We start from the raw sequence: 13695 nt of genomic DNA, 5'->3' as shown, positions 1-13695 counted from the left end.
CAAACTGCCAACCTCTTGGTGAACAGCCAACCTCTTAACCTTTGTGCCACCAACGTACCTTATAAAGAAAAAAAAAACTCCTGTAATAATTATGGATAAAATTTAATTAAACAGTATATCAAGCTATAAATCAAATGAAACCCTACATCATTATATATGCTTTCAGGCATCTTGTTCCTTCAAATTGTGACAATCATTTGGAAGGAAAATTAAGATAATATTTTATAATCTAGATGATTATGTCACATGTTATTATGAGCAAAGAGAGTAGAAATATGTGAATACTTGGAATGTTCTAATTTATACACAATTTCTTTTGTCTTGATACTAATCCATTTACCTTAATCTGTAGCATGGCATACTTAGAACTATTTGCAAATATAATAAAATCACAATTTACCACATGACTTATGTAGAGATTCTAAAGTTTAAGTACGGATGGTTTGAAAAATATGAGTAAGACCTTTCTGAATGAATTTTAGGTATATTTAAATATTTTTAAATCCCTTAATCTTAAATAAATTATTTTTCAACATATGGTGTAACAGTAATTTTAACAGATTCTCTCTTTTTAAAATATAGCTTATAAAGGAATAGGTAGTAATGATACATATGTATAATTTCCTTTTCTGAACAGTATTTTAAATGATATGTTATTGGATAATTAATAATACTATTAATAAAATTACTATGTAACCCATGGGGATTATGTATAATATCTCCCAATGAAATGATAATTTTGTCTCTAAACTCGACCAATTACATATATATTCTATAGGTATCTGAATGGACTTTGAGCTTGCACTTACTCATAAACTCTAATCTAAAAAGAGTTAGATCTTCTGATGTGGCCCTATTTAATATTGCCCTCGTGAAGATCGCCAATGATGTAGATGCTGCAGCTAAGTGTAGTGAAGAAGTCGGAGAGTGCCTGACTAGCAGAAATAATAGTATCTTGGGTCTGAAATGCTTTTCTACTCTTAGTGAGATGTCAGTTGGGTCTGCACAACAGGAGCACACATTTCAGAGTGATCAAATAATTATTAAAAGTAAAATCCAAGACTAAAGGGGAACTCTGTGTCAGAGCTTAAATCCTGAGCACCAGGTTGGCAGAAGACTGTGGATGACAGGGAAAGGCCAAAATCCATTTGTGGGGACCCTACATGTACTAAGTCTCCCTGACTTCCTGTGGCCGATGGAACAAGGGTCAAAATTTAACATCTTACCATTTGTCTTTTTAACTCATTTTCAATTTGTTCTAGTTTTTATTACCTTCTGCTATCTTTTGGGTTGAGATTTTTCTGTTTTATTCTCTTGTAATTGCTAGTTGTTTTTTTTGTTTTGTTGGATTTATTTTTGTTTTTCACTTTCATCATATGAAACTTGGGATAGGTAAATCTATGGAGACAACAGCTTGATTAATAGTGTTTTAGAGATAGGATGGACGGTTGGAAAAAAACAAGGGAGCTAATAATAAAGGAGACAAGAATGACGAAAATGTTCTCAAATTGATTGGGGTGATGGACGCACAACTTTTAAAATGTATTTAAACATTTAATTGTAAGATACATGAAATATATGTCAATATGTCTCTATAAAAATAAGTAAGTAAATAAGATAATAGGTAATAATATTTTCAGGGAAATAGGTTCTGGAGAACAAATAATTCTTTGAAAGTCAACTATCAACATTTTGTTGTTATACAGAATTTAGCTGTGGATTCTGTGGGGGGAAAAAATCACATCACGTTGATTCTGACCTACAAGGACCCTCTAAGACAAGATAGAATTCCCCTGTAGGTTTCTGAGACAGTAACTCTTTATGGGAGTAGAAAGCCTCATATTCCTCCCACAGAACAGCTGGTGGTTTTGAACTACTGGCCTTTTGGTTAGAAGCTGATAGTGTAAATGCCACCAGTCTTCCTTAGTTGTGAATATTAGCATACATTAAATAGGTACTACTTTAAAAATAAAAATATTCACATTTCTCAGAATATAAGTAGTAATATAAATAAATGCAAATAAATATTTAATTGTTCTAAAATTTATAAACTATCATTATTGACACACCCAGATTTTTGCCCTTTGTGTTTTTTATGTTTGGCAAATAAGAGTGGTATTAAAGTTGTATTTATAATGACATTTTATATCAATTTTGTTGTATTTAGCTCTACGTGGAATTTAATTCAAGAAAATGATTATTTCAGTATGGAAATGATTTTTCTAAAACATCTCAGTTGGGAATTCTTTTTTCTTGTCTTCTACATTTATATTGTAATGTTTTCTGTTTTTGTCACTGTGCAGCAACCATTTCTTGCCTGAGTTAGATCCAGATGTGCTTAATGGTGGAAGAGTTCAGCTTGTGGTAAGAAATGTGTTTAAAGTTATTGAATAATTCTGTAGACACTGGTACTATATCAATGTCCCTTTATTTTAAAAGATGTCCAAAATTAGTTTCAACTATGAAAATATTATAACTGAATCTGCAAAGGGTACCTCAGAATTTCTTGTATTATATTAACATATTTTAAAATTTTTATTCTAACTTTAATATGACATATTTTAAATTATTAATTTATATGTGTAGCTAGATAATTAGCATGCAATCATATTTAAATAAAAGTAAATAACTCTGGATGTAAAATTACTAATGAAATTATCTTCTTGAATATTTTAAGAATAAAATCTGTATGCTACCACTGAGGAAAACAGCACAATATCTTTACAAATCACGATATCAAACAAGATAAAAAATAGCAAGTGTAAAGGCAACCAATTTAAGTGATGAACTATAAATTCTTGGAGTTGCACAGACACCAAGTTCTAAATTTATTGACCAGCGTGTATCCACGAGGCAGTGTAGCGGTATGCGCTTTTCTAAAACCACTTCCAGGAGGAAGGATATGCTAATGGAAGAATAATGGACAGTGTGGATCTAAGAAAAGCACAGTTCACAAAATAATGTTTCAGTGCATCTTCAGAAAGTCCAGGGAAGCGGGTAGCCATGGTGGTGGGTAAATGGGTGCGTCGGAGGACCACCTTATGGGACAGAGTAGAGCTCCTCTATAGGGTTTCTAATGCTTTAAATCTGTAATGAAGCAGACTCTCTTACTTTTCTCTCACAAACCAATTGGTAGTTTTGAACTGCCAACCTTTTAGCCACCAACCAAAAAACAACCTTTACTTAGATTCCATACCTGTTGACAACAGTTATTATACTTTAACATGCCATGGAGAATTTAATATAAAAAGTTAATGTGCTTTTTGTTAATGGAATTCAGTATTATGGTTTCTCAAAACAAACAAACAAAGTCACTGCCATTGAGTCACTGCTGACTCATAGTGGCCCGAGTTGCTTTCTGAGACTAGCCATTTACGGGAGCAGAGAGCCCAGACTTTGTCCCTGGGAGCTGCTGGTAGTTTCAAACAGCCAGTCGTCAGAGGTACAGCCCAACAGGTGACCACGACACCATCGCTGCTCCAAAATTGTAATATTTAACATCACTATGTATACCTCCTTCAAAAACGTTTCTTAAAAAGAAAAAGAACAAATATTAGGGAAATTTAACTAAATTTGATTTTTATAGAATCGGTCAATATTTGAAATAATCACTTTGAAAATACTTATTTGCATTTACTAGAAAGCTTTCTAGAAGATGTGGCATACTGATAGAAATAAAAAGATTATCAACACCATATTCAATGACTGATTAACTAGCATGAAATGATGGGTGATTGCCCTGTAAAAAGAATCAGCAACATAAAAGTGCCAACAAATTCCAGGGTAAAGACAATAGTATTCTATTTAATTATTGTATTTCAGAAATTGAAGGAAAACAGATTGGACATATTTCTGATCAAAATGGTTCTATGATATTAATGCTCTAACAATAATCCTAATCTCTCATGCTTTTCATGCTATATAAACACATGATAAATAGACAGCAATGACAATTTACTTTATACTGAAGGTAAAGCTCAACTCAAAAACAAGGTAAATGGCAGTAGAACAGAAACACACAGGTGTGTATTTGTGGTTTTTTAGTTGTGCAAGGGGTGCGTGGCAAGAGGTAAGCATGACAGTGGAGAAGAAACCAATACCTAAGAATAAAAGGAAACTGAACTAGATGAACGTTCAGAGTAGAAATCTTACAGCACATTGGGGGATAAAAGAACTCCATTTGTACTAGGGAACTGAAGGCCAATAATTTCACAAAACCAGGATTTCAGCCAGGATATAAATAAGAATAAAATGAAAATAAATAAAAGTTTCAGTGTATGAAACTATGCTTAAGATCCTCAACAACATGGGACTGATACTCAAGGGCAAGAATTATGCAACATATGTGATCAAATGTAAATAAAGAATTGATATTTTTTGGAGTGAACCAATTGGAGGTCCCAGAAATAAAAGATGTTATGAACTTCAGCGATCATGTCAGGAAGATGAGTGTCATACATTGTCACATTTTTAGAACAAACCCTTCTTGTCTTAAGTAGAGACCAAAGTCCACCTGCTTCCTTATTGTATTTACTTATGTATACATAGATAGATAAATACCCTTACCTCTCTATATTTATGTCTCTACAATATATACATATCTATATTTATATCTATATAATAATTCTTGCTCCCCAGCTGTTTCCTCCTATGCTTTTTTCTTTCCTCTTGCCCCACCATCATGTTCACCCATCGTTCAGCTCTGGGTACTTCCTCACTTGATCAAGCATCTGCCAGGGACACTACATGCTCATCGCCCTTGGTTGTGGGTCCCTTACTGTTACCCTGTTCCTGGCGTATTAGCTCACCACTCCCCTCGCCCCATTTCCCCCTCCCATGCCTCCCCCCTCCCCCCACATCAGTCCCATTGCTGTCTCCTTGAGATTGCTTGTCCTATCTTATATAGATAAACATCAAAAAGAAAGGAGAAGATATTAAAATAAAATGACATTTTTAAGCCTATAAATAATTCCAGGTCTACCTGCTGACCTTTGTGAATATTCCCTTAACTACACCCCTCCCCCTACCCTACCCCCACCCCATCCAAGTCAGGAGTCTGCTTTCAGGACTCTCCGGGAATTCGTGGCTTTGTTCCCATTGCTGATCTGTTGTGCTCCCCTCTTGGCTTGCCCCCTGTGGGGAGTTCAGACCAGCCGCTCAGGTACCTGGCTATTAAAAGACAGAATACCTGGGGGCTTAAGGCTTGAAGGTGAACAAGGGGCCATCTAGAAGGGAAGCAACAAAGCCCACATGGAAGAACACAGCAGCCTGTGTGATCACGAGGTGTGGACAGGAATGGGTATCAGTATTACGTGAAAGAACATAGGCAAGGTGGAGACCCAGCCCCACCTGTCGAATAACTGGACAGTCCCTCTCAGAAGGGCCATACGGGGGCAGTAGAGCAATGATGAAAAACACAACTATCCTCTAGTTCTTTAAAATCTCCTCCTCCGATTATTATCGCCTTGGTATTACTTTGCTAGACTTGTCTATGTACATTGGCACACTCAAGAGCTTTTGATGCGCGAAATGTCAAGAGAGATAAACCCTCAGTTACAGCAATGGGGGTAATGACTCCCTGAGGATACAGGGAGGGGCGGTGGGGGTGCAGAAGGGGAACTGATAGCAATGCTGACTGTATAACCCCTCTGGAAGGGAATGAACATCAGCATTTTAGGCGAATGGATACATGAAATGGTATACGTTATGGTCAAAAAAACAATAATAATATATAATATATTGAGGGTTCATGAGGGAGATAGGGTGGGGGGAGAGGGTGTAAAGGGGGGCTGATATAAAGGAATTCGAGAAGAAAAGAAAATGTATGGGAATGATGATGGCAACAACTGTACAATTATGCTCTATCTAATTGAACTGTGGATTGAATTATTGACTGTAAGAGCTCCTAATAAAATGTTAATTAAAATAAATGTATTGAAATAAACTCTGAAATGGATACAGTACAGGAAACTGGTGAAATGGAAGATTACCGACAAAGCAGTAGTTAACTTTCTAGGTTACGTCTCATCAAGAACAGTGCAAACCAAAAAACTAAAACTGTCATCCAGTCAATTCTGACTCATAAAGTTCTTTTTTTTGTAGTGATAAATATAAATATTATCTAAATTATTCTTCACTGATTTTCCAGTGTGAGGAAAAAAAGTTATGCTCAAATATTTACATGCTGGTATGTGAAAACGCTAATTGCTATGGGTAGGAATTGACTCATTAGTAGTGGTCTTGCTTGTTGAGGTTTCTGTTGTTTTTAATATACACATAACCTGTCATTCAAAATAAGGAACTAATGAATTATAGATATAGGGATTAGCAAAAAGGAAAGTGAAATGTAATTTTCTTCACTTCCAAAGATCTATCAGAAGGTGTATCACAAATCTAGACTGTTGAAATTTTCAGTTCATATTAAAGTTATTCTTCAGAACTCCTGTTTTTGTTTTTTTTTTAAGGGTAGACTCCTACAATGGGCACATTAAAGCAATTGGGGAAAATAGAATTGAAAGAAACTCAACTTTTTTCCATGAACTCTCTGAAGGCCCATCGGGTTCCCCATGGAATACATAGGCTTGCGTTTAGGACATGAATTATCCTAGGATTTCCAGGAACAATTCCTGTGGAGCTGGAAAAAAGCAGAATTGAGGAAAGGGGCAAGTGACGGGCAGTCACTGGAGTTTCTGAAGAGGAAGGGGATGCTGACTGTTACATGAATCTTATTAATTTCTCCACTTTCAGGTATCAGAGCCAAACTTTTATGTTCTGTATCATTTCAGCAGTGGGTTGGATTTGGATAAGGCAGTTCTCATCAACTAAAGGATATCTCCGTAGAGAACATCAGATAATAGCCCACAGGTATCTACGTACTCAGCATCTGGATTAATCTAACTCAGTTGTTAATGAAGATGTAGTATTTTATAATATCCACAATACCCATTACGTTTTCTATTTACAGTTAACAAACCTAACATATAATATGTGTCAGCTGTCTTCAAATACATCCATAAATTCAAAGCAATCACAACCAAAATTACAGCTTAGTGTTTTTAGGAACCTGAAAACCTTATTCTAGAATAGGTATTGATGAATAAAAAATTAAGAATATTCAAGAAATACAAGATTATATTTCAAATTTTAAAAAGAAGAGCAAGTTATATCCCAAGATACAAACACTTTGTTAAAAACAAAAAACCGAAGACAAAAACCCAATCCTAAACTTTAATGGTGTTGGCATAAGCATGAATAAATAGACTAATGGAAATAGAAACAAACAAAATTCAGGTATACACCTACAAATTTTATTAGCTTTAATATATCACAACTATGACACCTCAAAAGGAAAAGTAAGGTTGGTTATGAGATAGCATTAAATGAGTTTTGTGGCAGTGGCGTGAGGGCAAGGATGTAAGTAGATCCTGTACAGCCTACACAACAGAGTATGGATTTCAGTATGGAAAAGTAATTCTCTAAAACAATTTAGTGAAGAATATTTTTACAATTTAGCTGTGAAGAAAGGCTTTTTAAAACAGTAGTACAAAACTATGGGTGGAGAAGAAACGTCAGCTTGACTGTAATGTGCATATATTCCTTGCTGTGAATTATCTTTTACAAAAAATTAACAAAGCACACATATACACTCTTTCTAGTGTCTGAAACTAAAAAGAGCTTAAAATATACATTGCAAAAGTATAATCACTAGAAAAAAATAAAAATCAGGAAATCCAATGGATGCATTGCAAAAGGAAAGGGCTGCACAAGTTCATGTGGAAATAGAATGAAAAGACAGTGGCATTTCCCACAAGCATTCTGAAGCCCAGCCATATGTACAGGTAGATCGCACATCTTGTTCCCTAAGTGGGCAAATGCATATAAAGAGATGCAGCTGCCTTGCTCAGCTAAACGGTCATTCCATGATACCCACCTTCCCGACATGATCACTGAAAACAAACATGTGCATAAGCAAACGTGGTGAAGAAAGCTGATGGTGCCTGGCTATCATAAGATATAGCATCTGGGGTCTTAAAGGCTTGAAGGCAAACAAGAGCCATCTATCTGGGAAGCAATAACGCCCACAGAGAAGAAGCACACAAGCCTGTGTGATCATGAAGTGTTGAAGGGATCAGGTAGCAGACACCAAACATCAAAAACCATCATTGTGTGATCACCTTCCCCACATAAACACTGAAGATGAATGTATACATAAGTAAGTGTGGTGAAGAAGGCTGATGGCGCCCGACTATTGGGGTCTTAAAAGCTTGAAACTAAATAAGTGGCCATCTAGTCCAGAAACTACAAAGCCCACATGGAAGCAGCACACAAACATGTGTGATCATGAAGGGCCAAGGGGACCAGGTTTCAAGCACCAAAGGCGGAGGGAGGGGGGAGGATAAAAGCGATATCTTCGTAAATGAGGGGAGCATGTGATGGGGACCCAATGCCCATCTGTAGACAACTGAACATCCCTTGCAGAGGGGTAATGTGGAGGAGATGAGTCACTCAGGGTTCAGTGTAGCAATCATGAAACTCGCAACCTTCCTCTTGTTTTAAACGCTTCCTCCCCCCAACTATCATGATCCCAATTCTATCTTGCAAACCTGGTTAGACAAGAGGATGCACAGCGGTACAGATGGGAACTGGAAACACAGGGAATCCAGGACAGATAAACCCCTCAGGACCAACGGTGAGAGTTGCGATACTGGGAGGGAAGGTGGCGTAGAAAGGGGGAACCGATCACAAGGATCTACATATAACCTCCTCCCTGGGGGATGGGCAACAGGAAAGTGGGTGAAGTGAGACACCGGGCAGTATAAGATAAGATAAAATAATAAATTTATAAATTATCAATTGTTCATGAGGGAGGGGGGAGCAGGAAGGAAGTGGGAGGGTAAAAAGGAAAATGAGCTGATTCCAGGAGCCCAAGCAGAAAGTGAGTTTTGAGAATAATGAGGGCAATGAGTGTATAAGTGTGCTTTACACAATTGATGTATGTGTGGATTGTGTTGAGTTGTATGAGCCCCAATAAAATGATTTAAACAAGTTTTAAAAAGAGATGCAGCTGTGTGATCAGAGAATAAGAATTAAAAGGTAATAGGACTATAGTCTTCAGAATCAGAACAAAATAAATAACTGGGTAATGCAAAGTGTCAGCAATGTGGAAATGCTTTTATACAATAGAGGTCCATAGAGGTCAATTAGAGATTTATGAATTTGATGGGATTTTATGGGTATGAGTGTAGGCTAGGACACTCATCTGGAAAGGAATCTATCAGTGCTTTTTTACATTAAGTTTGTATATGCCCTATTTCTCTTTAATCTACTATTTAAGTATAAGAGAGAGAGAAAGAAAGAACTATAATTCAAATGCCTGATTTTTTCCCAGTCTTTATTCTCTGTCCAACTTTCACAATCCATAGGAAGTGATTGAAAACACCCTTGCTTTTCGAAATGTTAAAGGGATTTGTTCATCATTGATCTCTAGACTGCTGCTTCCATGAGCACTGATTGTGGATCCAAGCTGAACGAGATTCTTGACAACTTCAATCTTTTCTCCATTTACCATGATCTTATCTGTTGGTCCAGGTGTGAGAATTTGGGTCTTCTCACTGTAAGTTTTATTCCATCCTGAAGAATGCGATCCTTGGTGTTTATCAGCAATTGTTCCAAGTTCTCTTCACTTTCAGAGAGCAAAGTTGTGTCATCTGTATATTGCAGGTTGTTCATCAGTTTTCCAATCCTGACACCAAATTCTTTGTCATATAATCCAGTTTCTCTGATGATATGTTCAGCATACAGACTGAGAAAGTAAAATGAGATGACACACCCTAACACGCACATTTCCTGATTGGAAATCAGGCAGTATTCCCGTCTTCTGCTAGTACAGCTTCCTCTTCTTCCTGCACGGTTTCCCTAGGAGCACAATAAAGGGTTCTAGAATTTCCATTCTTTGTAATGCTTAGACGTTGTGATCCACACAGTCAGTGTCTCTCCATAGCCAATAAAACACAGGTCAACATCTTTCTGGTATTCTCTGCTCTCATCCAAGAGCCTTTCCACCCACACTCTGATACCACATCCTCTTCTGAATTCATAGTGGTTGGTGAATAGATTTGAATAATAGTTGCATTGACTGGATTTCCTCATAGGCAGACATATTAGCCTATCAAGACAGTATTGTACTTCAAGATTGATCTTGAAATGTCACTTTCACCATGAATGTGATGCCATTACTCTTGATTGTGTCCTTGCATAATAAACTGCATGATTCCCTGATTCAACAAATCAGTCAATTTCAGCTCCTTAATGCCTAGAATATTAATATTTATGTCCTCCATTTAATTTTTGACAACTTCTAATTGTCTTTGAGTCATACTTTGTGCAATTCAGGTTCTGATTCTGAATCGATGTTTGCATCTGGTTCTTCTCCTGCTGAGTCATGCCCTGTTGGCAAATTAAGGTCCCACAGGCTTTACTCCTACAGACTTTATTCCTTCCATTCACATCATTATCGCCCCACTTTGTCAAGCCAGCTCCTCTTCAGTTATCTGAGTGCTTTCGGAGCTCACAGGCTCATCTTCTGCAATATGCTGCTTCTATGCGGGAAGTTTTCAGTGTCTGGCAGTGTTGTTAGGCCACCCATAGGGTCTTCCGTAGCTAATTCCCCAGAAGTCCACAGCCTGTTCCTTCTTCTAAAAGTTGTTCACTTTGGGGGACCCTACAGTATTTGAAGTAGCAATGCCATGGCTTCCAGCATCACAGCAACACACAGGCTACCGCAGTTGGACAACCTGACAGAGAATTGGTGTAAAGGCACTGTTTAGGATGTGGTTAATCTATTACAGCTCTAGAGTAAGGACTTCTTTAATAATCTTTAGATGTTATTAGGAGAGATTTAAAAACAAACAAGCAAGCAAACTCACTGCCATTGAGTCTACTCTGACTCACAGGAGCCCTATAGGGTTTCCAAGATGATAACTCTTTACACAGTATAAAGCCTCATTCTTTCTCCTGAACAGCAGGTGATGGTTTTGTACGGTCAAACTTGTAGTTAGCAGCTGTGTTTGTCTGGGTAGACTAGAAAAAAAATCAGAGACACTGAAGTGTAAAAGAGAGAGCCTTATATATAAGAGCAGATGAATATTGAGAAAACATTCCATCCCAGTCCAGATCAAGTTCATAAATCCGATATTAGCCCATATGTCTGATACCAATCTATAAAATCTTCAGACTCACAAAACACATGCAATGATGCTGAATGCAGGAAGATCACAGGCCAGCGGATGGGGAGTTTTGTGGATCCAGTAGTGTTATAAGCATTTCAGCGCTGGCAGGAGTTTCCACGTGGCTTCTCCAGCTCCAGTGGTCTGACTCCATCAGCCTCTCTCCATGTGTCTTTTCCACAGGAATGTCTCACAGGAAGAGAGCCAAGAGAGAGAATGTCTCCTGTCTCCATGGAGGAAATACTGGAGTTCCCAGAATCCTTGGGAGAAGGCCATGCCCACACAGAGGCCTCATTAGCTATGACCTGATTGACAGACTAGAATCCACCCCTTCACTCTTAATCCTTTCAAGTCCCAAATTGACACCAGATTACGTAACTATCACAGTAGCCCCAACTATAACTCACCAGGGCTCCTTTTAGGAGATACTAATCTCTGGAGGAAAACATCATGCTTCATATAGTAGAGGGTCAGCAAAAAAGGATGGTTCTCAATGAGGTGCATTGTTAGAGTTGCTATGACAATGCACTAAATGCTGACATGTGTGGAGATGGTGAAGACTGAGCGGTATTTCATTTTGTTTTATCTAGGGTCACTATGAATTAGAACTGACCCAATGCCACCCAAGAGCAGCAACTACATCTGTACTCACAAAGCTTAAACGTAAACTGGAACAGGATTAAATTGATCAAAAGTAGATCAGCTGACTGCCAGAATAAAACCAAGCACTGTTTAAATTGATAGTAACATAATTAAAACACTCAAGAATTATATCACAATATTCAGTATGGAGTAAAAAAAATCTATTCATGTAAAGAAGCAGGGAACTGTTTCATACACAGCAGAACATTCATTACTGCTGGTAGAGTAATAAATGTGATGTTGGAATGCACAAGCAAACACCTTCATATCTATTATAACTTTGCTCAGAGACTTATATCTTAAGGGGAAAACTGTGGACAAATTTGTTTGAATTCAAGTATGTGCATAATGATGAAATACATGTTTTTCTACCTAAGATTAGAAATAAAACAACTAAATCTGAATCAAAAGGAAGAAATAAAACTGCTATGTTGTGACAATATTTTTCACATAAAAATCTTGAGAAATACACATTTACACTAATAAGTGAATTGTCTTAAAGTGATGTGATAAATATTAATATAAGTATTAGAAATCCACCTTAGAAAAATTATATTTAATTTTAAAATATTTTAAATGTGCCATTCCTGAAAGCATTTAAAAATGCTATTGCAAGTAGTGTATGACACTTTCACTGAGAGTTAGAAAATCTTGCTAAGACAAAGAAAAGAGCTGTTCTATATTCATGGGCTGTAAGCTGACAATTCTCCCTTAGTGCTCTATGGATTCAGTGCAATTCCAGAAAACCTTTCAGTAAAAATAGACGAATTGATTTTATAATGTATATAGCAATTTGGAGAATGTGGAGTAGCCGATGCAATTTGGAGAAAGACTCATTAGAAAGCTCACACTAGTTGATTTCAATTTTTTCTACACAGTCCAAGAAATTAAGACTGTGTGTTGTGTGTTATTGGCATAAAAATAGTTCAATCAATCAATAGAAAATGAAAGAGTCCATAAAAGTATCTACACATATATGGTAATTTGTTTCCATCAAGTTGCTAAATAAGTCAATGAGAAAAGGCATACAATATATGCTGGACAATGGTGCTGGACAACTGACTAATAGAAACATATAAGTAAACATTGATGCTTATTTGGTACAAAGAATAACTATGAGATGAATATAGACCTAAAAATGCAAAACTATTATAAATTATTTTCTAAAAGACATAGGAAGATGTCTTTAAAATTTTTAGGTATTTTCATATAACTCATAAACGAAAAAGAGGAAGTTGTACTTCATAAAATTTAAATATTTGCCTTTCGAAATCAGAAAATGCAAAGTCAATTACATTGAAAAATTGTATTTATCTTCTTCTTCTCTCCTCTCCCTTCCTTTCTGCACACACATATAGGAACATATAGCTGACAAACGATTTTTAGACAGAACATATAATGAAATTCCACAATCAATAATATGAAGACAAAACCCCAAGTTATTTTTTAAGTAGAGATGTGAGAAACTACAGAAAGATATGTGAATTGTCAGTGAGCTCATTGTTAGTTGACATTGACTTGACTCCAGCCGATGGAAACCCCTTGTACAACAGAGTCTACCTTGGCCATTCCTATACTGTCTCTATGATCCACCATTGTTACACTCGAATACATTACAGTGGCCACTATATATCTGCGTGTAATTCAAACTCTGGGGTTTATCTTTCAGCAATATACTCGATAATATTTGGTTGTGATCCGTGGATTTTTATTAGCTGCTTTTCAAATGGAAATGCCCCACACACCTTTCTCTCTAGCTTTTTTGGTCTGGAACTCCATGGAAATCTGTCATCCACGGCTAATATTTGATTTAGCTTTCAATATCATA

At 36.7% G+C, this 13695-nt stretch overlaps 1 protein-coding gene across 1 annotated transcript in view; it reads left to right on the top strand.

Moving 5' to 3' along the window:
- The window catches only part of LRRIQ1 (leucine rich repeats and IQ motif containing 1), a 229613-nt gene that overhangs the window by 207342 nt on the left and 8576 nt on the right, over nucleotides 1-13695 (top strand). The window contains 1 exon segment of the mRNA XM_075553220.1: nucleotides 2304-2364. Within this exon segment, the coding sequence (XP_075409335.1) occupies nucleotides 2304-2364 (61 nt within the window).

The sequence above is a fragment of the Tenrec ecaudatus genome, chromosome 6, assembly GCF_050624435.1.
Source record: "Tenrec ecaudatus isolate mTenEca1 chromosome 6, mTenEca1.hap1, whole genome shotgun sequence".
Classification (NCBI taxonomy): Eukaryota; Metazoa; Chordata; class Mammalia; order Afrosoricida; family Tenrecidae; genus Tenrec; species Tenrec ecaudatus.
The sequence above is the reverse complement of the archived record's forward strand: the minus strand, read 5'-3'. Positions and strand labels throughout refer to the sequence as shown.